Source organism: Petromyzon marinus, chromosome 72 (genome assembly GCF_048934315.1).
Source record: "Petromyzon marinus isolate PM22_M1 ecotype Great Lakes invasive population chromosome 72, UKy_Petmar_22M1.pri1.0, whole genome shotgun sequence".
NCBI classification, from domain to species: Eukaryota; Metazoa; Chordata; class Hyperoartia; order Petromyzontiformes; family Petromyzontidae; genus Petromyzon; species Petromyzon marinus.
The window spans coordinates 1,703,312-1,728,786 of NC_133738.1; the positions used below are offsets into that span (position 1 = coordinate 1,703,312).

The 25,475-nt window shown below is 54.9% G+C and overlaps 1 protein-coding gene across 1 annotated transcript in view; it reads right to left on the reverse strand.

Annotated features, from left to right (window-relative positions):
• LOC142906919 (receptor-type tyrosine-protein phosphatase C-like) overlaps positions 1-24,723 on the reverse strand; it is a 105,345-nt gene extending 80,622 nt beyond the window's left edge. The window contains exons 1-6 of the mRNA XM_076055641.1: positions 24,702-24,723; positions 22,236-22,305; positions 12,571-12,765; positions 8,555-8,684; positions 6,852-6,985; positions 2,154-2,294 (exon numbers count right to left, since the gene is read on the reverse strand). Of these exons, the coding sequence (XP_075911756.1) occupies positions 2,154-2,294; positions 6,852-6,985; positions 8,555-8,684; positions 12,571-12,765; positions 22,236-22,296 (661 nt within the window). The 5' untranslated portion in view covers positions 22,297-22,305; positions 24,702-24,723. The remainder of the gene's footprint in view (positions 1-2,153; positions 2,295-6,851; positions 6,986-8,554; positions 8,685-12,570; positions 12,766-22,235; positions 22,306-24,701) is intronic.
• Between the last annotated feature and the right edge of the window lie 752 nt (positions 24,724-25,475).

Consider the following 25,475-nt stretch of genomic DNA (forward strand, 5'->3'; position numbering starts at 1 on the left):
CACTACCATCACCACCACCACCACCACTACCATCACCACCACTACCATCACCATCACCACTACCATCACCACCACCACCACCATCATCACCACCACCATCATCACCACCACCATCACCACCACCACCATCACCACCACCATCACCACCACCACCACCATCACCACCACCACCACCATCATCACCACCATCACCATCACCACTACCATCACCACCACTACCATCACCATCACCACTACCATCACCACCACCACCACCGCCATCACCACCACCACTACCATCACCACCACCACCATCACCACCACCACCATCACCACCACCATCACCACCACCATCACCACCACCATCACCACCACCACTACCATCACCATCACCACCACCACTACCATTACCACCACCACCACCATCACCACCACCACCACCATCACCACCACCACCATCACCACCATCATCACCACCACCACCACCATCACCACCACCACCACCATCATCACCACCACCACCATCACCACCACCATCACCACCACCACCACCACCATCATCACCACCACCACCATCACCACCACCACCACTACCATCACCACCACTACCATCACCATCACCACTACCATCACCACCACCACCACCACCATCATCACCACCACCATCATCACCACCACCATCACCACCACCACCATCACCACCACCATCACCACCACCACCACCATCACCACCACCATCATCACCACCATCACCATCACCACTACCATCACCACCACTACCATCACCATCACCACTACCATCACCACCACCACCACCACCATCACCACCACCACCACCACCATCACCACCACCATCACCACCACCATCACCACCACCACCATCACCACCACCATCACCACCACCACTACCATCACCACCACCACCACCATCACCACCACCACCACCATCACCACCACCATCACCACCACCACTACCATCACCACCACCACCACCATCACCACCACCACCACCACCATCACCACCACCATCACCACCACCATCACCACCACCACTACCATCACCATCACCACCACCACTACCATTACCACCACCACCATCACCACCACCACCACCATCACCACCACCACCATCACCACCATCATCACCACCACCACCATCACCACCACCATCACCACCACCACCACCACCATCATCACCACCACCACCATCACCACCACCACCACCACCATCACCACCACCACCACCACCACCACCATCATCACCACCACCACCATCACCACCACCACCACTATCATCACAACCATCACCACCACCACCATCACCACCACCACCACCATCACCACCACCATCACCACCACCATCACCACCACCAACACCATCATCACCACCACCACCATCACCACCACCATCACCACCACCACCATCACCACCACCACCATCACCACCACCACCATCACCACGACCATCACCACCACCACCACCAACATCACCACCACCATCACCACCATCACCACCACCACCACCACCACCATCACCACCACCATCACCACCACCACCACCATCACCACCACCATCACCACCACCATCACCACCACCATCACCACCACCATCACCACCACCACCACCACCATCACCACCACCACCACCACCATCACCACCACCATCACCACCACCACCATCACCACCACCACCACCATCACCACCACCACCACCATCACCACCACCACCATCACCACGACCATCACCACCACCATCACCACCATCACCACCAACATCACCACCACCATCACCACCACCATCACCACCACCATCACCACCACCACCATCACCACCATCACCACCACCACCACCATCACCACCATCACCATCACCACTACCATCACCACCATCACCACCACCACCATCACCACCACCACCATCACCACCACCACCACCATCACCACCACCATCACCACCACCACCACCAACACCATCATCACCACCACCACCATCACCACCACCATCACCACCACCACCATCACCACCATCACCACTACCATCACCACCACCACCACCATCACCACCACCACCATCACCACCACCATCACCACCATCACCACCACCACCACCATCACCACCACCACCACCATCACCACCACCATCACCACCATCACCATCACCACGTGGCTGGTACCTGCACAACAGGAGACGTTATATGTCGGGTGACTGCGGCACTTAGAGGCCAGGGACTCCTCCTCCTCCTCCCACTGCAGCACGATGTTCACCAGGCCCTCGTGCATGGTGGAGCTCCCGCTCAGATTCTTTATCCTGGGGTCTGGGTGGGTAGGTGGGTGGGTGGGTAGGTGGGTGGGTGGGTGGGTTGGTGGGTGGGTGAGTGGGTGAGTGAGTGGGTGGGTGAGTGAGTGGGTGAGTGAGTGGGTGAGTGAGTGGGTGAGTGAGTGGGTGAGTGAGTGGGTGGGTGGGTGAGTGAGTGAGTGAGTGGGTGGGTGAGTGAGTGGGTGGGTGGGTGGGTGAGTGGGCGAGTGAGTGGGTGAGTGAGCGGGTGAGAGGGTGGGTGGGTTGGTGAGTGGGTGAGTGAGTGGGTGGGTGAGTGGGTGGGTGGGTTGGTGAGTAGGTGAGTGAGTGGGTGGGTGAGTGAGTGGGTGAGTGAGTGGGTGAGTGAGTGGGTAGGTGGGTGAGTGAGTGAGTGGGTGGGTGGGTGATTGGGTGAGTGAGTGGGTGGGTGAGTTGGTGAGTGGGTGGGTGGATGTGCGGGTGGGTGGTTGGGTGGGTGGGTTGGGTGAGTGGGTGGGTGAATGAGTGGGTGGGTGAATGAGTGAGTGGGTGAGTTGGTGGGTGAGTGGGTGGGTGAGTGGGTGGATGAGTGAGTGAGTGAGTGGGTGAGTGAGTGAGTGAGTGGGTGAGTGAGTGGGTGAGTGAGTGAGTGGGTGAGTGAGTGAGTGGGTGGGTGGGTGAGTGGGTGGGTGGGTGGGTGAGTGGGTGGGTGGGTGAGTGAGTGAGTGGGTGAGTGAGTGGGTGAGTGAGTGGGTGGGTGAGTGGGTGGGTGAGTGAGTGAGTAAGTGGGTGAGTGAGTGAGTTGGTGAGTGGGTGGGTGAGTGAGTGAAGGCCAGAACGGTAAGCGAGGGTGTGGGTGGCGTGCTCCAACCCCGGCCGCCTCTGTCTCCCCAGTGGCCATGTTGACTTCACTACACCACAGCTACACCCGGTACTCATTTGAGGCCGAGTCAACCTAGGGGAGGCTCAGGACCGGTTCACGTAATCGTTACTGATGTTGGCCCGTGAGCGTGAATCGACACACACACGGACACACACATAGACACAACAACAACAAAAACCAGCGCCATTCGCCACTAAGTGGCGGTGATGTCACCACGACGCTTGTGCCAGGCTATGTGCACCCTGAGGCCACGTGAAGTGTCGAACGCCCGCTGGCAGGAGGTCACGGGGCAGACCCAGGTGCCATGGGTCGACTGACTTAGATGACTGGCTGATGCACCACCTGTGCCCCCTACTGTGCCAACCTGCTGTGCTTTAGCCACCCGGCGCTCCGCTCGTTGTTGTGAGCGTCGCTCCTCCGCCCTCCGTTGTTGTTGGAGGGCGACTGCCTCCAACTGCTCAGTAGCGTCCTTCACGAGCCTCCTCCACAGAGGCCGATCTTGACACCGCTGGTACCAGTCATCGGCAAGTCCACTCAGCTCCACGTCCTCCTGTACCACATCACTCCGTCTCTTCTCTAGCTCGTGCTGCGCCTGCTTAGCCCCCTCGATCCGGCCGAACAAAAGCTGTTTCGGCATGCGGTGGCTGGGCATGCGGGCTACATGACCCAGCCATCGCAGCCTTGCCCGAGGGAGGAGCTCACCGATGGGACCTTGCCCAGATCTTTCAAGGATATGTGAGCTCCTCACACAATCCAGCCTGCTGGTTAAACCCAGGATGGATCGTAGGCAGGCCAGCCTAAATGTTTCTAACCGGCGAAGATGTTCCATTAGGGGGGTCCACGTTTCGCAAGCGTAGAGAAGGGAGGGAATGACCGTGGCCGAGAAGACCTGAAGCTTAGTGCGGAGCGACAGACCAGGTAGCTTCCACACAGCGTTACGCAACCGATGAAAAGATATTGCCGCTCGACTGATTCGGAGTGAGACCTCTGCTGTTAAACTGGAGCCGGTCATAAGCACACTTCCCAGGTATGGGAAACTCTCCACTCTCTCCACAACTGCCCCATCACCGATTGGGAGTTGTGGGGTTGGAGTGTCCGATGCTACAAAATACCCAGACAGTTGCTTAGTTTTGGTGGGGCTGATGGTAAGGCCCCATCTCTTAGTGGCACGCTCCAGTCTCAGCAGCAGCGTCTCCAACTCCTCCTCTGACTGAGCAGCTATTACCAAATCATCAGCATACATAACGTGGTTGAGCAATAGGGAGCCATCCCTTGACCGCACCCGGGCATTGATCAGCCTCCCATTATATCTGTACCATATGGAGATTCCCCCGGTACAGCTATTGAAGGCTTCACGAACTACGTGGTCGAAATAGATGTTAAATAATGTGGGAGCCAGAGGACATCCCTGTCTGTACCCCAAGGTGTACAGGGAAAGGCTCGGACTCCCGGCCACGTAGTTTTACCCGGGCCCGCTCACCATCATGAAGGTCCTTAATGATCGTGAGCAGAGGGTCAGGTACTCCAAAAGCACGAAGGACAACCCAGAGCCCAGGCCTATTGATGGTATCATAGGCCTTGACCAGGTCAATAAAGCAGAGATGTAGATCTTGCTGGAATTCCTTACACCTCTGCTGTAGCAGACGGACAAAAAATATGGCATCTGTGCAGGACCGCCCTTTCCTGAAACCGCATTGGGGCTCTGCAAGCCTCTCCTCAGCGTGCCTGGCAAGGCGATGTTGAATAATCCTTGCCAGGACCTTTCCCGGCACACTGAGGAGTGAAATGCCCCTGTAGTTGTTACAGTCTGTGCGGTCCCCCTTCTTGAAGAGGGGGACCACCAGGGCATCCTTCCAATCCTGCGGAACCCGTCCAGTGGTCCAGACTGTTGTAGTGATGTCATATAGGGCAGTCTGTGCACAAACTCCACCCTCCCTCAGCATTTCGCTTGGGAGATCATCTCTGCCCGCTGCCTTTCCTGGTCTCAGACTCCGGATCGCCCTCAATACTTCCTCAACAGATGGCACCTCAGCCAGCCACTCACAGGGGGTGACTACTTCCAATATTTGAGGCACCGCAGCCTCAGCAGGGTCATCCCCACTTTGTGCCACTATGTTTTCCTGGCTGAGGGATTTTCCCTCCCCCAGGACCTCACAGAAATGCTCAGCAAATCTGCAAACCTGTTCCTGGGGGTCGGAGATTGGATCACCGTTTTTTCCCCAAATGATGGTAATAGGTGTGGCGCTGCAGATTACTTTTTTGATGGCGTTAAATAGAGATTTGTGATCGCGGGCCACTGAGGCAGACTCCATCTCCTCAGCAACCCGCGACCACCACCCATCCTTGCAGCGCCTCACGGCTCCCCGAACCTCCGAGCGAAGGCTGCGGTAAGCCTCCTCATTCTCTGACGTGGGATTCTGTAGCCGATGACAGTGGGCCTGTCGCTTTTTTTCAACCATCCTGAACACCTCCTCTGTCAGCCAGGGTCTCTGGGGAGGTCTGGACCGCGTACCCAAAGCAGACATTGCAGCCGCATGAGTCACAGTTCTAAACCTCGCCCATTTACCCTCGACATCAGGAGGAGTCGGGGACGATGCCAATCCCAGCCGCAGGCGATGATGAAATTCTCGCTTGCAACTTTCATCAGATATCTGAGACCAGGCCACTTTAGGTTGGAATGGGGTCCTGGGTGTACACCCACCACCGGAGCGGAAGAATGGGCGGCGCATCTTACAGATGACTAGTCGATGGTCAGAGGGCAGATCAGCTCCACGGTAGGTCCTGGTGTCAAGGACATGGGCTCGCATTCGCTGGTCCGTCACTATGTAGTCCAGCAGATGTTCTTGCTTGGACCCGGCATGCATCCATGATGTTGTGTGGATGCGCCGATGCCGGAAAAGCGTGTTGGTAATTACAAGCCCATGGGCTGCACAAAAATCTAGCAGCCTCCTACCGTTGTTATTGAGCTGATCTGGCCCATGCCCTCCAATCACTCCAGGCCAGGTGCCAGCATCATGACTAACTCGGGCATTGAAGTCACCCAACAAGATGACTCTATCCCGAGAGGCCACTTTAGCCAGCACCTGTGACAGGAGGTCATGTTTAAGTCGTGTTTGAAACCACGACTTAAACAGACACACACACACACAGACACACAACAACAACAACCGCCATTCGCCATTAAGTGGCGGTGACGTCACCACGACGCTTGTGCCAGGCTATGTGCACCCTGAGGCCACGTGAAGTGTCGAACGCCCGCTGGCAGGAGGTCACGGGGCAGACCCAGGTGCCACGGGTCGACTGACTGAGATGACTGGCTGACACACCACCTGTGCCCCCTACTGTGGCAACCTGCTGTGCTTTAGCCACCCGGCGCTCCGCTCGTTGTTGTGAGCGTCGCTCCTCCACCCTCCGTTGTTGTTGGAGGGCGACTGCCTCCAACTGCCCAGTAGCATCCTTCACGAGCCTCCTCCACAGAGGCCGATCTTGACACCGCTGGTACCGGTCATCGGCAAGTCCACTCAGCTCCACGTCCTCCCGTACCACACCACTCCATGTCTTCTCTAGCCCGTGCCGCGCCCGCTTAACCCCCTCGATCCGGCCGAACGAAAGACGCACAGACACACACACAGACACACACACAGACACAGTCACACACACACAGACACAGTCACACACACACACAGTCACACACAGACAGACGCACGTACGTACCCGGCTGAGTGGTGTTCACAAATTCCTGGCAAATCTCGTGGTTTTTTGCGTTGTGTACTCGCAGCTGGTACGAGTCGCACTCGAACAGGCCCTCGAACACCGAGGAGGCATTGCCACTGGCATCAGAAGTATCCCTGCGGCGCTCACACCAACACCATCATCATCGCCGTCATCATCACCATCACCAGCATCACCATCACCACCATCATCATCATCACCATCATCACCAGCATTAACACCGCCAACATCATAATCAATCGTCAACACCACCACCACTATCATCATCACCATCATCACAATCACCACCATCATCACCATCATCACCAGCATTAACACCGCCAACATCATAATCAATTGTCAACACCACCACCACCACTATCATTATTATCACCATCATCACCATCACCACCATCATCATCATCACCATCATCACCATCACCACCATCATCATCATCACCATCATCACCAGCATTAACACCGCCAACATCATAATCAATCGTCAACACCATCATCAATCATCATCATCACCACTACCACCATCATCATCAATCATTATCCACCAACACCATCACCACCATCATCATCAATCATTATCCACCATCATCATCATCAATCATTAACATCATCACCACCATCACCACCATCATCACCATTAATCATTAACATCACCACCACCATCATCACCACCACCACCACCATCATCAGCATCATCATCATCAGCAGCACCATCATCATCAATCATTAACATCACCACCACCACCATCATCACCAATCGTGAACCACCATCATCACCACCACCACCATCATCACCATCAATCACTAACATCATCACCACCACCATCACCAATCATGAACCACCATCATCACCAATCACTAACATCACCACCACCATCATCACCAATCGTGAACCACCATCATCACCACCACCATCATCACCAATCACTAACATCACCACCACCACCATCACCAATTGTGAACCACCATCATCACCACCACCATCATCACCAATCACTAACATCATCACCACCACCATCACCAATCGTGAACCACCATCATCACCACCACCATCATCACCAATCAATCATTAACATCATCACCATCACCAATCGTGAACCACCATCATTACCATCATCATCAATCATTAACATCATCACCACCACCATCATGAATCATCATCATCAATCATTAACATCACCACCACCACCATCATCACCAATCGTGAACCACCATCATCACCACCACCATCATCACCATCAATCATTAACATCATCACCACCAGGATCACCAATCGTGAACCACCATCATCACCACCACCATCAATCACTAACATCACCACCACCACCATCATCACCAATCGTGAACCACCATCATCATCATCACCAATCGTGAACCACCATCATCACCACCACCATCACCATCAATCACTAACATCACCACCACCACCATCATCACCAATCGTGAACCACCATCATCACCACCACCATCACCATCAATCATTAACATCATCACCACCACCATCACCAATCGTGAACCACCATCATCATCAATCATTAACATCATCACCACCACCATCATGAATCATCATCATCATCACCATCAATCATTAACATCATCATCACCACCATCATCATCACCACCCCCGCCGTGCACGTGACGAGTGACCACGCGCTGCGCTGTGGTTGCTGATTGGTGCGCCGCCTCACGTGACGTCGCCCCCCCCAGTCGCGAGTCGGACGAGCGAGACGCTTGTGGAGTTTCCAGCGAGGTCACGTGGCCTCTCCACCGCGATCCAAGTGGGGCCCACACGCACAGAGATGTTCATGGTGGGGTCGGCTGGCGTGGGGAGAGGGGGGAGAGGGTGGGTGGGTGAGAGGGTGAGTGAGTGGGTGAGTGGGTGGGTGGGTGAGTGGGTGGGTGAGTGGGTGAGTGAGTGGGTGGGTGAGTGAGTGAGTGTGTGAGTGGGTGGGTGGGTGAGTGAGTGGGTGAGTGAGTGTGTGAGTGAGTGTGTGAGTGGGTGGGTGGGTGAGTGAGTGGGTGAGTGAGTGTGTGAGTGAGTGGGTGAGTGAGTGGGTGAGTGAGAGGGTGGGTGGGTGGGTAAGTGAGTGGGTGGGTGGGTGAGTGGGTGAGTGAGTGGGTGGGTGAGTGAGTGAGTGAATGAGTGGGTGGGTGGTTGAGTGGATGAGTGGATGAGTGGGTGGGTGGGTGAGTGGGTAGGTGGGTGAGTGGGTAGGTGAGTGGGTGGGTGTGTGGGTTAGTGAGTTGGTGAGTGGATGAGTGGGTGAGTGGATGAGTGGGTGGGTGGGTGAGAGGGTGGGTGGGTGAGAGGGTGGGTGGGTGAGTGGGTGGGTGGGTGAGTGGGTGGGTGGGTGGATGAGTGGGTGAGTGTGTGAGTGAGTGGGTGAGTGAGTGTGTGAGTGTGTGAGTGAGTGGGTGGGTGAGTGAGTGGGTGAGTGAGTGTGTGAGTGAGTGGGTGAGTGAGTGGGTGAGTGAGAGGGTGGGTGGGTGGGTAAGTGAGTGGGTGGGTGGGTGAGTGGGTGAGTGAGTGGGTGAGTGAGTGAGTGAATGAGTGGGTGGGTGGTTGAGTGGATGAGTGGGTGGGTGGATGAGTGTGTGGGTGAGTATGTGGGTGTGTGGGTGAGTGAGTGGGTGGGTGTGTGGGTGAGTAGGTGGGTGAGTGGATGAGTGGGTGGGTGGGTGAGTGGGTAGGTGAGTGGGTGGGTGTGTGGGTGAGTGAGTTGGTGAGTGGATGAGTGGGTGAGTGAATGAGTGGGTGGGTGGGTGAGAGGGTGGGTGGGTGAGAGGGTGGGTGGGTGAGTGGGTGGGTGGGTGAGTGGGTGGGTGGATGAGTGGGTGTGTGGGTGGATGAGTGGGTGGGTGGGTGTGTGGGTGGGTATGTGGGTGGGTGAGTGAGAGGGTGAGTGAGTGAGTGGGTGAGTGAGAGGGTGGGTGGGTGGGTAAGTGAGTGGGTGGGTGGGTGAGTGGCTGAGTGAGTGAGTGGGTGGGTGAGTGAGTGAGTGAATGAGTGGGTGGGTGGTTGAGTGGATGAGTGGATGAGTGGGTGGGTGGATGAGTGTGTGGGTGAGTATGTGGGTGTGTGGGTGAGTGAGTGGGTGGGTGTGTGGGTGAGTAGGTGGGTAAGTGGATGAGTGGGTGGGTGGGTGAGTTGGTAGGTGAGTGGGTGGGTGTGTGGGTGAGTGAGTTGGTGAGTGGATGAGTGGGTGAGTGGATGAGTGGGTGGGTGGGTGAGAGGGTGGGTGGGTGAGAGGGTGGGTGGGTGAGTGGGTGGGTGGGTGAGTGGGTGGGTGGGTGGATGAGTGGGTGTGTGGGTGGATGAGTGGGTGGGTGGGTGTGTGGGTGGGTGGGTATGTGGGTGGGTGAGTGAGAGGGTGAGTGAGTGGGTGGGTGAGTGAGAGGGTGAGTGAGTGGGTGGGTGAGTGATTGGGTGAGTGAGTGGGCGAGTGAGTAAGTGGGTGAATGGGTGGGTGGATGGGTGAGTAAGTGAGTGAGTGAGTGGGTGAGTGAGTGGGAGGGTGAGTGAGTGAGTGAGTGGGTGAGTGAGTGGGTGAGTGATGGATGAGTGAGTGGGTGGGTGAGTGAGTAAGTGGGTGAGTGGGTGAGTGAGTGGGTGAGTGGGTGAATGGATGGGTGAGTGAGTAAGTGAGTGTGTGAGTGAGTGGGTTAATGGGTGGGTGGATGGGTGAGTGAGTGAGTGGGTGAGTGAGTGAGTGGGTGAGTGAGTGTGTGAGTAATTGGGTGAGTGGGTGAGTGAGAGGGTGGGTGGGTGAGTGGGTGGGTGGGTGGGTGAGTGGGTGGGTGGGTGGGTAGGTGGGTGAGTGGGTGAGTGGGTGGGTGAGTGAGAGGGTGGGTGGGTGAGTGAGTGGGTGAGTGTGTGAGTGAGTGAGTGGGTGAGTGAGTGTGTGAGTAAGTGGGTGAGTGAGTGGGTGAGTGAGAGGGTGGGTGGGTGAGTGAGTGTGTGAGTGAGTGGGTGAGTGGGTGGGTGAGTGAGTGAGTGGGTGAGTGGGTGGGTGGGTGAGTGAGTGGGTGAGTGAGTGGGTGAGTGAGTGGGTGAGTGAGTGTGTGAGTGAGTGGGTGAGTGAGTGGGTGAGTGAGAGGGTGGGTGGGTGAGTGGGTGAGAGGGTGAGTGGGTGAGTGGGTGGGTGAGTGAGTGGGTGGGCGAGTGAGTGGGTGGGTGGGTAAGTGAGTGGGTGGGTGGGTGAGTGGGTGAGTGAGTGAGTGGGTGGGTGAGTGAGTGAATGAGTGGGTGGGTGGGTGAGTGAGTGGATGAGTGGATGAGTGGGTGGGTGGATGAGTGTGTGGGTGAGTATGTGGGTGTGTGGGTGAGTGAGTGGGTGGGTGTGTGGGTGAGTGGGTGGGTGAGTGGATGAGTGGGTAGGTGAGTGGGTGGGTGTGTGGGTGAGTGAGTTGGTGAGTGGATGAGTGGGTGAGTGGATGAGTGGGTGGGTGGGTGAGAGGGTGGGTGGGTGAGAGGGTGGGTGGGTGAGTGGGTGGGTGAGTGGGTGGGTGGGTGGATGAGTGGGTGGATGAGTGGGTGGGTGGGTGTGTGGGTGGGTGGGTATGTGGGTGGGTGAGTGAGAGGGTGAGTGAGTGGGTGGGTGAGTGAGAGGGTGAGTGAGTGGGTGGGTGAGTGATTGGGTGAGTGAGTGGGTGAGTGAGTAAGTGGGTGAATGGGTGGGTGGATGGGTGAGTAAGTGAGTGAGTGAGTGGGTGAGTGAGTGGGAGGGTGAGTGAGTGAGTGGGTGAGTGAGTGGGTGAGTGATGGATGAGTGAGTGGGTGGGTGAGTGAGTAAGTGGGTGAGTGGGTGAGTGAGTGGGTGAGTGGGTGAATGGATGGGTGAGTGAGTAAGTGAGTGGGTGAGTGAGTGGGTTAATGGGTGGGTGGATGGGTGAGTGAGTGAGTGAGTGGTTGAGTGAGTGAGTGGGTGAGTGAGTAAGTGGGTGAGTGGGTGAGTGAGTGAGTGGGTGAATGGGTGGATGGGTGAGTGAGTAAGTGGGTGAGTGGGTGAGTGAGTGAGTGAGTGGATGAGTAAGTGGGTGAGTAAGTGGGTGAGTGAGTGAGTGAATGGGTGGGTGGATGGGTGAGTGAGTGCGTGGGTGAGCGAGTGGATGGGTGAGTGAGTGAGTGGGTGAGTAAGTGGGTGAGTGAGTAAGTGGGTGAGTGAGTGGGTGAGTGAGTGGGTGGATGGGTGAGTGAGTGAGTGGGTGAGTGGGTGAGTGAGTGAGTGGGTGAATGGGTGGGTGGGTGAGTGAGTAAGTGGGTGAGTGAGTAAGTGGGTAAGTAAGTGGGTGAGTGGATGAGTGAGTGAGTGGGTGAATGGGTGGGTGGATGGGTGAGTGAGTGAGTGGGTGGGTGAGTGAGTGGGTGAATGGGTGGGTGGATGGGTGAGTGAGTGAGTAAATGGGTGAGTGAGTGAGTGGGTGAATGGGTGGGTGGATGGGTGAGTGAGTGAGTAAGTGCGTGGGTGAGTGAGTGAGTGAATGGGTGGGTGGATGGGTGAGTGAGTGAGTAAGTGCGTGGGTGAGTGAGTGAGTGGGTGAGTGAGTGAGTGGGTGAGTGAGTGAGTGGGTGAGTGAGTGAGTGGGTGAGTGAGTGGGTGAGTGAGTGAGTGGGTGAGTGAGTGAGTGGGTGAGTGAGTGTGTGAGTGAGTGAGTGGGTGAGTGAGCGAGTGGGAGGGTGAGTGAGCGAGTGGTGAACTCTCACTGCAAGTGACTAAGGGCATCGCAGTCGTTGGCGCTATCCTGCTGGTGGTGGCGCTGTTGTTGGCTGAGGAAGAGGTGAGTGGTGCTGCTGATGACGATGCTGCTGCTGCTGATGATGATGATGCTGCTGCTGATGATGATGATGCTGTATTTTGAAGAGCAGGAGGAGCTGGTGATGTGCTGGGGTTGGACCCGGCTGTGAACGAACGGCAAAGCGGGGAGTGAGGAGGGAGGGAGGAGAGGGAATGACCGTGGCCGAGAAGACCTGAAGCTTAGTGCGGAGCGGCAGACCAGGTTAGCTTCCACACAGCGTTACGCAACCGATGAAAAGATATTGCCGCTCGACTGATTCGGAGCGAGACCTCCGCTGTCAAACCGGAGCCGGTCATAAGCACACTGCCCAGGTATGGGAAACTCTCCACTCTCTCCACAACTGCCCCATCACCGATTGGGAGTTGTGGGGGTGGAGTGTCCGATGGTACAAAATACCCAGGCAGGTGCTTAGTTTTGGTGGGGGCTGATGGTAAGGCCCCGTATCTCTTAGTGGCACGCTCCAGTCTCAGCGGCAGCATCTCCAACTCCTCCTCCGAGTGAGCGGCTATCACCAAATCATCGGCACACACGACACGGCTGAGCAATGGGGAGCCATCTCTCGACCGCAACCAGGGCGTCGATCGGCCCTCCCGTTGTTGTCCGTGCCAGATGAAAAATTCCCCCCCGGGTACGGCCATGGAAAGCTTTCGCGATGAGCAAATTCATTTCTACGAACCTGCGTTTTGTATATTTTTTTTATTTTTTTTTTGCTGCAGCTCCAGTCTGGCAGGCAAAGCGAAATCCGCGGCTTCTCCCGACGCGGATGGCCTCTCAACCACCGTGGCTGGTATCATTGCTTTCGATTGAAAGCTTTCGTGACTGCAATGATTCATCTTCTTTGGTTCTTTCGGTAAAGTCACACGCTGTCCTACCAGACAGTTCTCGCCCCCTTCACCTGATGAAGGCCGCTTGCGTTGTGGCCGAAACGTCGTGTGAGAATATTATTATTGTGTTATTTTATTTTATCAATTTATTATTTTATTCTCATTCTACCTGGTGGTGACTTTACCGAAAGAACCAAAGAAGATGAATCATTGTTTTCGTCACGTGGGGAGGGGGGGGGAGGGGATCAACAGCAGGAGCTTACGTTCTCTTGACGCACGTGAGCTCCGAATGTTGTAGCGGGGAACAACGGGAAGACCCGGAGAAAAAATCCACAGGAGAGAGAGAGAGAGAAAGGCACTCAGACTCCAGATATGCAGCAGCAGCAGGCATCGTCAGGGTCGGGATGGAACCCACGACCTCCTGTATACCAGGCGAGGTAGTTAACATCTCCTAGCCACCGTGATGATGATGAGAGAGAGAGAGAGACGCAAACTCCAGATATACAGGCATCGGGATGGAACCCACGACCTCCTGTATACCAGGCGAGGTAGTTAACATCTCCTAGCCACCATGATGATGATGATGAGAGAGACACTCAGACTCCAAATATACAGCAGCAGGCATCGTCAGGGTCGGGATGGAACCCACGACCTCCTGTATACCATGCGAGGTAGTTAACATCACATAGCCACCGTGATGATGATGAGAGAGAGAGAGAGACGCAAACTGCAGATATACAGGCGTCGGGATGGAACCCACGACCTCCTGTACACCAGGCGAGGTAGTTAACATCTCCTAGCCACCGTGATGATGATGATGATGATGAGAGAGACACTCAGACTCCAAATATACAGCAGCAGGCATCGTCAGGGTCGGGATGGAACCCACGACCTCCTGTATACCAGGCGAGGTAGTCACCATCTCCTAGCCACCGTGATGATGAGAGAGAGACACTCAGACTCCAAATAAACAAGCAGGCATCGTCAGGGTCGGGATGGAACCCACAACCTCCTGTGCATACCAGGCGAGGTAGTTAACATCTCCTAGCCACCGTGATGATGATGATGATGAGAGAGAGAGTGAGACGCAAACTCCAGATATACAGGCGTCGGGATGGAACCCACGACCTCCTGTATACCAAGCGAGGTAGTTAACATCTCCTAGCCACCGTGATGATGATGATGAGAGAGAGAGACGCAAACTCCAGATATACAGGCGTCGGGATTGAACCCACGACTTCCTGTATACCAGGCGAGGTGGTTAACATCTCCTAGCCACCGTGATGATGATGATGATGAGAGAGAGAGACACACAGACACCTACATAGACATCAGTGTCCAGGGATAGAACCCACGACCTCCTGCGTACCAGGCGAGGTAGTTAACATCTCCTAGCCACCGTGATGATGATGATAATGATGAGAGAGAGACACTCAGACTCCAAATATACAGGCGTCGGGATTGTACCCACGACCTCCTGCGTACCAGGCGAGGTAGTTAACATCTCCTAATGATGATGATGAGAGAGAGACACTCAGACTCCAGATATACAGCAGCAGCAGGCATCGGGGTCGGGATGGAACCCACGACCTTATGTACACCAGGCGAGGTAGTTAACATCTCATAGCCACCGTGATGATGAGAGAGAGAGAGACACTCAAACGCCAAATATCCAGCAGCAGGCATCGGGGTCGGGATGGAACCCACGACCTCCTGTATACCAGGCGAGGTAGTTAACATCTCATAGCCACCGTGATGATGATGAGAGAGAGAGACACTCAGACTCCAAATAAACAGCAGCAGGCATCGTCAGGGTCGGGATGGAACCCACGACCTGTATCACCTTCATCACCACCATCACCATTTCATGATCATCATCACCACCATCATCATCAGCACCATCTCCATCATCACCACCATCACAACCACCATCACCATTCCCATCAATAACAACAACAACAAGTGGCGGTGACGTCACCACGACGCTTGTGCCAGGCTATGTGCACCTTGAGGCCACGTGAAGTGTCGAACGCCCGCTGGCAGGAGGTCACGGGCAGACCCAGGTGCCATGGGTCGACTGACTGAGATGACTGGCTGATGCACCACCTGTGCCCCCTACTGTGCCAACCTGCTGTGCTTTAGCCACCCGGCACTCCGCTCGTTGTTGTGAGCGTCGCTCCTCCGCCCTCCGTTGTTGTTGGAGGGCGACTGCCTCCAACTGCCCAGTAACATCCTTCACGAGCCTCCTCCACAGAGGCCGATCTTGACACCGCTGGTACCAGTCATCGGCAAGTCCACTCAGCTCCACGTCCTCCTGTACCACATCACTCCATCTCTTCTCTAGCCCGTGCCGCGCCCGCTTAGCCCCCTCGATCCGGCCGGACAAAAGCTGTTTTGGCATGCGGTGGCTGGGCATGCGGGCTACATGACCCAGCCATCGCAGCCTTGCCTGCCGGAGGAGCTCACCGATGGGACCTTGCCCAGATCTTTCAAGGATTTGTGAGCTCCTCACACAATCCAGTCTGGTTAAACCCAGGATGGATCGTAGGCAGGCCAGCCTAAATGTTTCTAACCGGCGAAGATGTTCCATTAGGGGGGGGGTCCACGTTTCGCAAGCGTAGAGAAGGGAGGGAATGACCGTGGCCGAGAAGACCTGAAGCTTCGTGCGGAGCGACAGACCAGGTAGCTTCCACACAGCGTTACGCAACCGATGAAAAGATATTGCCGCTCGACTGATTTCGGAGTGAGACCTCTGCTGTTAAACTGGAGCCAGTCATAAGCACACTGCCCTTATTGCATTAACCACGCGTGGTGTTTGGGGTGAACATGTAAACGGACATGCCTCTGACGACAATGCATTGTGGTTGCAACTGATTTGCCCGCACCATAGACAGCCTATCAGTAGTGTAGCGTATAGTAGTGTAGTTTATAGTAGTGTATAATGTAGTGTATAGTGCAGTGTATAGTGCAGTGTATAGTAGTGTAGTGTATAGTAGTGTATTTTAGTGTATAGTAGTGTAGTGTATAGTGTAGTGTACAGGAGTGTAGTGTATAGTAGTGTCGTGTATAGTGGTGTAGTGTATAGTAGTGTATAGTGTATTATAGTGTAGGGTATTATAGTGTAGTGTATAGTGTAGTGTATTAGTGTAGTGTATAGTGTAGTGTATTATAGTGTAGTGTATAGTAGTGTATAGTGTAGTGTTTAGTAGTGTATAGTATAGTGCATAGTGTAGTGTATAGTGTATAGTAGTGTAGTGTATAGCGGTGTATAGTAGTGTAGTGTATAGTGTATAGTAGTGTATAGTAGTGTATAGTGTAGTGTATAGTGTATAGTAGTGTATAGTGTAGTGTATAGTAGTGTATAGTGTAGCGTATAGTAGTGTAGTTTATAGTAGTGTATAATGTAGTGCATAGTGCAGTGTATAGTGCAGTGTATAGTAGTGAAGTGTATAGTAGTGTATTTTAGTGTATAGTAGTGTAGTGTATAGTGTAGTGTACAGGAGTGTAGTGTATAGTAGTGTCGTGTATAGTGGTGTAGTGTATAGTAGTGTGTAGTGTATTATAGTGTAGTGTATAGCGTAGTGTATAGTGTAGTGTATTATAGTGTAGTGTATAGCGTAGTGTATAGTGTAGTGTATTATAGTGTAGTGTATAGCGTAGTGTATAGTGTAGTGTATTATAGTGTAGTGTATTATAGTGTAGTGTATAGTAGTGTATAGTGTAGTGTATAGTAGTGTATAGTGTAGTGTTTAGAAGTGTAGTGTATTGTATAGTAGTGTGGTGTATAGTGCATGGTAGTGTAGTGTATAATGTAGTGTAGTGTATAGCGGTGTAATGTACAGTAGTGTATAGTAGTGTAGTGTACAGTAGTGTAGTGTATAGTGTAGTGTACAGGAGTGTAGTGTATAGTAGTGTAGTGTACAGTAGTGTAGTGTACAGTAGTGTATAGTGTAGTGTATAGTAGTGTACAGTAGTGTTTAGTGGTGTGGTGTATAGTAGTGTAGTGTATAGTGTAGTGTGTATATTAGTGTATAGTGTAGTGTATAGTGTGTAGTGTAGTGTATAGTGTAGTGTATTGTTGTGTATAGTAGTGTAGTGTATAGTAGCGTCGTGTATAGTGTAGTGTATAGTAGTGTATAGTGTAGTGTATAGTAGTGTATAGTAGTGTAGTGTATAGTAGTGTATAGTGTAGTGTACAGGAGTATAGTGTATAGTAGTGTCGTGTATAGTGGTGTAGTGTATAGTGTAGTGTATTATAGTGTAGTGTATTATAGTGTAGTGTATAGTGTAGTGTATAGTATAGAAGTGTATAGTAGTGTAGTGTATAGTGTATAGTAGTGTATAGTAGTGTATAGTGTAGTGTATAGCAGTGTATAGTGTAGTGTATAGTAGTGTAGTGTATAGTAGTGTATAGTAGTGTATAATAGTGTATAGTGTAGTGTATAGTGTAGTGTATAGTAGTGTATAGTAGAGTAGTGTATAGTGTCTAGTAGTGTATAGTAGTGTAGTGTATAGTGTAGTGTATAGTAGTGCATAGTAGTGTAGTGTATAGTAGTGTATAGTGTACTGTATAGTAGTGTAGTGTATAGTAGTGCATAGTAGTGTAGTGTATAGTGTAGTGTATAGTGTACTGTATAGTAGTGTAGTGTATAGTGTAGTGTATAGTGCATAGTATTGTATAGTAGTGTAGTGTATAGTGTAGTGTATAGAGTCTACGTCAGTGTAATGTTTACCGCTACTAAAACCCAATCGTTATCACGTTCTAGTTCACATTCTGGGCTCTTCCTCAACAACAGGACGAGGCGATCTCAACGCGAAGCGATCCTGTCGTTGTTTTCCTGTTCATTTCTGCCTGCATTCGAAGCTTTAGGCGGTCCGCAGGGATCCACCACCACCACCACTACCACACTTTGATTCTCTCGCGGTAAAGTCACGGAGGCAAAAGGCAAACTCGTAGATCACCACCACGTTCCGATCGCCAACGCAAGCGACCGAGTTTAACTAAATTATTTTTTTTGAAGCACCCTTTACGTAATACGCGCACGTATTACGTGTGTCCCCGTGTCTCCCCGTGTCTCCCCGTGTCTCCCCGTGTCTCCCTGTGTCTCCCCGTGTCTCACCGTGTCTCCCTGTGTCTCCCTGTGTCTCCCCGTGTCTCCCTGTGTCTCCCCGTGTCTCCGTGTCTCCCTGTGTCTCCCCGTGTCTCCCCGTGTCTCCCCGTGTCTCCCCGTGTCTCCCCGTGTCTCCCCGTGTCTCCCCGTGTCTCCCCGTGTCTCCCCGTGTCTCCCCGTGTCTCCCCGTGTCTCCCCGTGTCTCCCCGTGTCTCCCTGTGTCTCCCCGTGTCTCCCCGTGTCTCCCCGTGTCTCCGTGTCTCCCCGTGTCTCCCCGTGTCTCCCCGTGTCTCCCTGTGTCTCCCTGTGTCTCCCCGTGTCTCCCCGTGTCTCCGTGTCTCCCCGTGTCTCCCCGTGTCTCCCCGTGTCTCCGTGTCTCCCCGTGTCTCCCCGTGTCTCCCCGTGTCTCCCCGTGTCTCCCCGTGTCTCCCCGTGTCTCCGTGTCTCCCCGTGTCTCCCCGTGTCTCCCCGTGTCTCCGTGTCTCCCCGTGTCTCCCCGTGTCTCCCCGTGTCTCCCTGTGTCTCCCTGTGTCTCCCCGTGTCTCCCCGTGTCTCCCCGTGTCTCCCCGTGTCTCCGTGTCTCCCCGTGTCTCCCCGTGTCTCCCCGTGTCTCCGTGTGTCTCCCTGTGTCTCCGTGTGTCTCTGTCTCCCTGTGTCTCCCCGTGTCTCACCGTGTCTCCGTGTGGCTCCATATGTCTCCCCGTGTCTCCCTGTCTCTCTGTGTCTCCCCGTGTCTCCCTGTGTCTCCGTGTGTCTCTGTGTCTCCCTGTGTCTCCCCGTGTCTCCGTGTCTCCCCGTGTCTCCCCGTGTCTCCGTGTCTCCCCGTGTCTCCCTGTGTCTCCGTGTGTCTCTGTCTCCCTGTGTCTCCCCGTGTCTCACCGTGTCTCCGTGTGGCTCCGTGTGTCTCCCCGTGTCTCCCTGTGTCTCCGTGTGTCTCTGTGTCTCCCTGTGTCTCCCCGTGTCTCCGTGTCTCCCCGTGTCTCCCTGTGTCTCCGTGTGTCTCTGTCTCCCTGTGTCTCCCCGCGTCTCACCGTGTCTCCCTGTGTCTCCCTGTGTCTCCCCGTGTCTCCCCGTGTGTCCCCGTGCCTCCATGTGTCTCCCCGTGTCTCCCCGTGTCTCCCCGTGTCTCCTCGTGTCTCTATGTCTCCCGTGTCTCCCCGTGTCTCCCTGTGTCTCCCCGTGTCTCTGTGTCTACCCGTGTCTCCCCGTGTCTCCCCGTGTCTCCTCGTGTCTCTGTGTCCCCCGTGTCTCCCTGTGTCTCCCCGTGTCTCTGTGTCTACCCGTGTCTTCATGTGTCTTCCCGTGTCTCCATGTGTCTCCCCGTGTCTCCCCGTGTCTCTGTCTCCTTGTGTCTCCCCGTGTCTCTCCGTGTCTCCCTGTGTCTCCCTGTGTCTCCGTGTTGCTCCTCGTGTCTCCGTGTGTCTGCCCGTGTCTCCATGTGTCTCCCCGTGTCTTCATGTGTCCCTGTGTCTCCCTGTGTCTCTCCATGTCTCCCTGTGTATCCCTGTGTCTCCCTGTGTCTCTGTGTCTACCCGTGTCTCCCTGTGTCTCCCTGTGTCTCCCCGTGTCTCCCTGCGTCTCCCCGTGTCTCCGTGTGTCTCCCTGTGTCTCCCCGTGTGTCTCCCCGTGTCTCCCCGTGTCTCCGTGTGTCTCCATGTTTCCCTGTGTCTCCATGTGTCTCCCCGTGTCTCCCTGTGTCTCTGTGTCTCCCTGTGTCTCCCTGTGTCTCCCTGTGTCTCCGTGTGTCTCCCCGTGTCTCCATGTGTCTCCCCGTGCATCCCTGTGTCTCCCCGTGTCTCCCCGTGTCTCCCTGTGTCTCCATGTGTCTCCCCGTGTGTCCCCGTGTCTCTGTGTCTTTCTTTGTCTCCATGTATCCCTGTGTCTCCCTGTGTTTCCCTGTCTCTCCCTGTGTCTCTCCGTGTCTCCCTGTGTCTCCCCGTGTCTCTGTGTCTCCCTGCGCCTCCCTGTGTCTCTGTGTCTCCCCGTGTCTCCCCGTGTCTCTGTCTCTCCGTGTCTCCCCATGTCTCTGTGTCTCTCTGTGTCTCCCCGTGTCTCCCCGTGTCTCCATGTTTCCCTGTGTCTCCCCGTGTCTCCCTATGTTTCCCCGTGTCTCTGTGTCTCCCTGCGTCTCCCTGTGTCGCTGTGTCTCCCCGTGTCTCCCCGTGTCTCTGTCTCCCCGTGTCTCCCCGTATCTCTGTATCTCTCTGTGTCTCCCCGTGTCTCCCCGTGTCTCTCTGTGTCTCCCCGTGTCTCCCCGTGTCTTCATGTCTCCCTGTGTCTCCCCGTGTCCCCCCGCGTCTCCCTGTGTCTCCCTGTGTCTCCCTGTGTCTCCCCGTGTCTCTGTCTCCCTGTGTCTCTGTGTCTCCCGTGTCTCCCCGCGTCTCCCCGTGTCTCCCTGTGTCTCCATGTGTCTCCATGTCTAACCGTGTCTCCCCGTGTCTCCCCGTGTCTCTGTGTCTCCATGTCTCCCCGTGTCTCCCCGCGTCTCCCTGTGTCTCCCTGTGTCTCCCCGTGTCTCTGTGTCTCCCTGTGTCTCTCTGTCTCCCTGTGTCTCCCTGTGTCTCCCCGTGTCTCCCTGTGTCTCTGTGTCTCCCTGTGTCTCCCCGTGTCTCTGTGTCTCCATGTTTCCCTGTGTCTCCCTGTGTCTCCCTGTGTGTCCCCGTGTCTCCCCGTGTCTCCCTGTGTCTCCCCGTGTCTCCCTGAGTCTCCCCGTGTCTACCCGTGTCTCCCCGTGTCTCCCCGTGTCTCTCTGTGTCTCCCCGTGTCTCCCCATGTCTCCCCGTGTCTCTCTCCCCGTGTCTCCCCGTGTCTCCCTGTGTCTCCCTGTCTCCCTGTGTCTCCCTGTGTCTCCCCGTGTCTCCCCGTGTCCCCCCGTGTCTCTCCGTGTCTCCCCGTGTCTCTGTGTCTCTCTGTGTCTCCCTGTCTCCCTGTGTCTCCCCGTGTCTCCCTGTGTCTCCCCGTGTCTCCCCGTGTCTCCGCGTGTCTCCCCGTGTCTCCCCGTGTCTCCCCGTGTCTCCATGTCTGCCCAGGTCTCCCAGTGTCTCCATGTCTCACCGTGTCTCCCCATGTGTCCCCTTGTGTCTCCGTGTCTGCCTGGGTCTCCCCGTGTCTCCCTGTGTCCTTCGATGTCTCCCCGTGTCTCGCCACATCTCCCGGTGTCTCCCCATGTCTCCCCGTGTCTCCCCCTATCTCCCCGTGTCTCTCCACATCTCGCGGTGTCTCCCGGTGTCTCCCCTGTCTCCCTGTGTCTCCCCGTGTCTCTCCGTGTCTCCCCGTGTCTCCCCGAGTCTCGCCACATCTCCCCGTGTCTCCCCGTGTCTCTCTCCCCGTGTCTCCCCGTGTGACCCCGTGTCCCCCCGTGTCTCCCCTGTGTCTCCCCTGTGTCTCCCCGTGTCTCGCCACATCTCCCCGTGTCTCCCCGTGTCTCCCTGTGTCTCCCCGTGTCTCGCCACATCTCCCCGTGTCTCCCCGTGTCTCTCTCCCCGTGTGTCCCCGTGTCTCCCCCGTGTCTCCCCCGTGTCTCCCCGTGTCTCGCCACATCTCCCCGTGTCTCCCCGTGTCTCTCTCCCCGTGTGTCCCCGTGTCTCCCCCGTGTCTCCCCCGTGTCTCCCCCGTGTGTCCCCGTGTCTCTGTGTTACCACAAGAGATGCTGATGATGATGCTGATGAGGAGTCCGAATCCTCTCCACCGCGTCTTCATCTTTGAGCGCTGCATCACCGCACACACACACGCAGGGCAGAGTGGACGTTGACCTCTAGACTGGAGGAGGAGGAGTGGAGTTTGACCTCTAGACTGGAGGAAGAGGAGTGGAGGTTGACCTCTAGACTGGAGGAGGAGGAGTGGAGTTTGACCTCTAGACTGGAGGAGGAGTGGAGTTTGACCTCTAGACTGGAGGAAGAGGAGTGGAGTTTGACCTCTAGACTGGAGGAGGAGTGGAGGTTGACCTCTAGACTGGAGGAGGAGTGGAGTTTGACCTCTAGACTGGAGGAGGAGTGGAGGTTGACCTCTAGACTGGAGGAGGAGGAGTGGAGTTTGACCTCTAGACTGGAGGAGGAGTAGAGTTTGACCTCTAGACTGGAGGAGGAGGAGTGGAGTTTGACCTCTAGACTAGAGGAGGAGGAGTGGAGTTTGACCTCTAGACTAGAGGAAGAGGAGTGGAGTTTGACCTCTAGACTGGAGGAGGAGGAGTGGAGTTTGACCTCTAGACTGGAGGAGGAGTGGAGTTTGACCTCTAGACTGGAGGAGGAGTGGAGTTTGACCTCTAGACTAGAGGAGGAGGAGTGGAGTTTGACCTCTAGATTGGAGGAGTGGAGGTTGACCTCTAGACTGGAGGAAGAGTGGAGTTTGACCTCTAGACTGGAGGAGGTGAGGAGTTTGACCTCTAGACTGGAGGAGGAGTGGAGTTTGACCTCTAGACTAGAGGAGGTGGAGTGGATGTTGACCTCTAGACTGGAGGAGGAGGAGTAGAGTTTGACCTCTAGACTGGAGGAGGAGGAGTAGAGTTTGACCTCTATACTGGAGGAGGAGTGGAGTTTGACCTCTAGACTGGAGGGGGAGTGTAGTTTGACCTCTAGACTAGAGGAGGAGTGGAGTTTGACCTCTACACTAGAGGAGGAGGAGTGGAGTTTGACCTCTAGACTAGAGGAGGAGTTGAGGTTGACCTCTAGACTAGAGGAGGAGGAGTGGAGTTTGACCTCTAGACTGGAGGAGGAGTGGAGTTTGACCTCTAGACTAGAGGAGGAGTGGAGTTTGACCTCTAGACTAGAGGAGGAGTGGAGTTTGACCTCTAGAATAGAGGAGGAGGAGTGGAGTTTGACCTCTAGACTGAAGGAGGAGTGGAGTTTGACCTCTAGACTAGAGGGGGAGTGGAGTTTGACCTCTAGACTGGAGGAGGAGTGGAGTTTGACCTCTAGACTAGAAGAGGAGGAGTGGATTTTGACCTCTAGACTGGAGGATGAGGAGTAAAGTTTGACCTCTAGACTAGAGGAGGAGGAGTGGAGTTTTGACCTCTAGACTGGAGGAGGAGTGGAGGTTGACCTCTAGACTAGAGGAGGAGGAGTGGAGTTTGACCTCTGGACTAGAGGAGGAGTAGAGTTTGACGTCTGGACTAGAGGAGTGGAGTTTGACCTCTAGACTAGAGGAGTGGAGTTTGACCTCTAGACTAGAGGAGAAGTGGAGGTTGACCTTTAGACTGGAGGAGGAGTGGAGTTTGACCTCTAGACTGGAGGAAGAGGAGGAGGCTGACCTCTAGACTGGAGGAGGAGGAGAAGGAGGAGGAGGTTGACTTCTAGACTGGAGGAGGAAGAGGAGGTTGACCTCTAGACTGGAGGATGAGGAGGCTGACCTCTAGACTGGAGGATGAGGAGGAGTGGATGCTGACCTCTAGACTAGAGGATGAGGAGGAGGAGGCTGACCTCTAGACTGGAGGAGGAGGAGGTTGACCTCTAGACTGGAGGATGATGAGGAGGAGGCTGACCTCTAGACTGGAGGATGAGGAGGCTGACCTCTAGACTGGAGGATGAGGAGGAGGAGTGGATGCTGACCTCTAGACTAGAGGATGAGGAGGAGGAGGCTCACCTCTAGACTAGAGGAGGAGGAGGAGGCTGACCTCTAGACTGGAGGATGAGGAGGAGGAGGAGGCTGACCTCTAGACTGGAGGAGGATGAGGAGGAGGAGGAGGAGGAGGCTGACCTCTAGACTGGAGGATGAGGAGGAGGAGAAGGCTGACCTCTAGACTGGAGGATGAGGAGGAGTAGAGGCTGACCTCTAGACTGGAGGATGAGGAGGAGGTTGACCTCTAGACTGGAGGATGATGAGGAGGAGGCTGACCTCTAGACTGGAGGATGAGGAGGAGGTTGACCTCTAGACTGGAGGATGATGAGGAGGAGGCTGACCTCTAGACTGGAGGATGAGGAGGAGGTTGACCTCTAGACTGGAGGATGATGAGGAGGAGGAGGCTGACCTCTAGACTAGAGGATGAGGAGGAGGTTGACCTCTAGACTGGAGGATGAGGAGGAGGCTGACCTCTAGACTGGAGGAGGAGGATGATGAGGAGGAGGTTGACCTTTAGACTGGAGGAGGATGATGAGGAGGAGGAGGCTGACCTCTAGACTGGAGGATGATGAGGATGAGGAGGAGGAGGCTGACCTCTAGACTGGAGGATGATGAGGATGAGGAGGAGGTTGACCTCTGGACTGGAGGATGATGAGGAGGAGGCTGACCTCTAGACTAGAGGATGAGGAGGTTGACCTCTAGACTGGAGGATGAGGAGGAGGAGGTTGACCTCTAGACTGGAGGAGGATGATGAGGAGGAGGAGGAGGCTGAACTCTAGACTGGAGGATGATGAGGAGGAGGCTGACCTCTAGACTGGAGGATGATGAGGAGGTTGACCTCTAGACTGGAGGATGATGATGAGGAGGAGGCTGACCTCTAGACTAGAGGATGAGGAGGAGGTTGACCTCTAGACTGGAGGATGATGAGGAGGAGGAGGCTGACCTCTAGACTAGAGGATGAGGAGGAGGTTGACCTCTAGACTGGAGGATGAGGAGGAGGAGGCTGACCTCTAGACTGGACGATGAGGAGGATGAGGAGGAGGTTGACCTCTAGACTGGAGGATGATGAGGAGGAGGCTGACCTCTAGACTAGAGGATGAGGAGGAGGTTGACCTCTAGACTAGAGGATGAGGAGGATGAGGAGGATGATGAGGATGAGGAGGAGGAGGTTGACCTCTCGACTGGAGGATGAGGATGATGAGAAGGATGAGGATGAGGAGGAGGAGGTTGACCTCTCGACTGGAGGATGATGAGGATGATGAGGAGGATGAGGAGGAGGAGTGGAAGTTCCCGACTTGTTGTTCTCTCCGACCCGATGTCCGCCG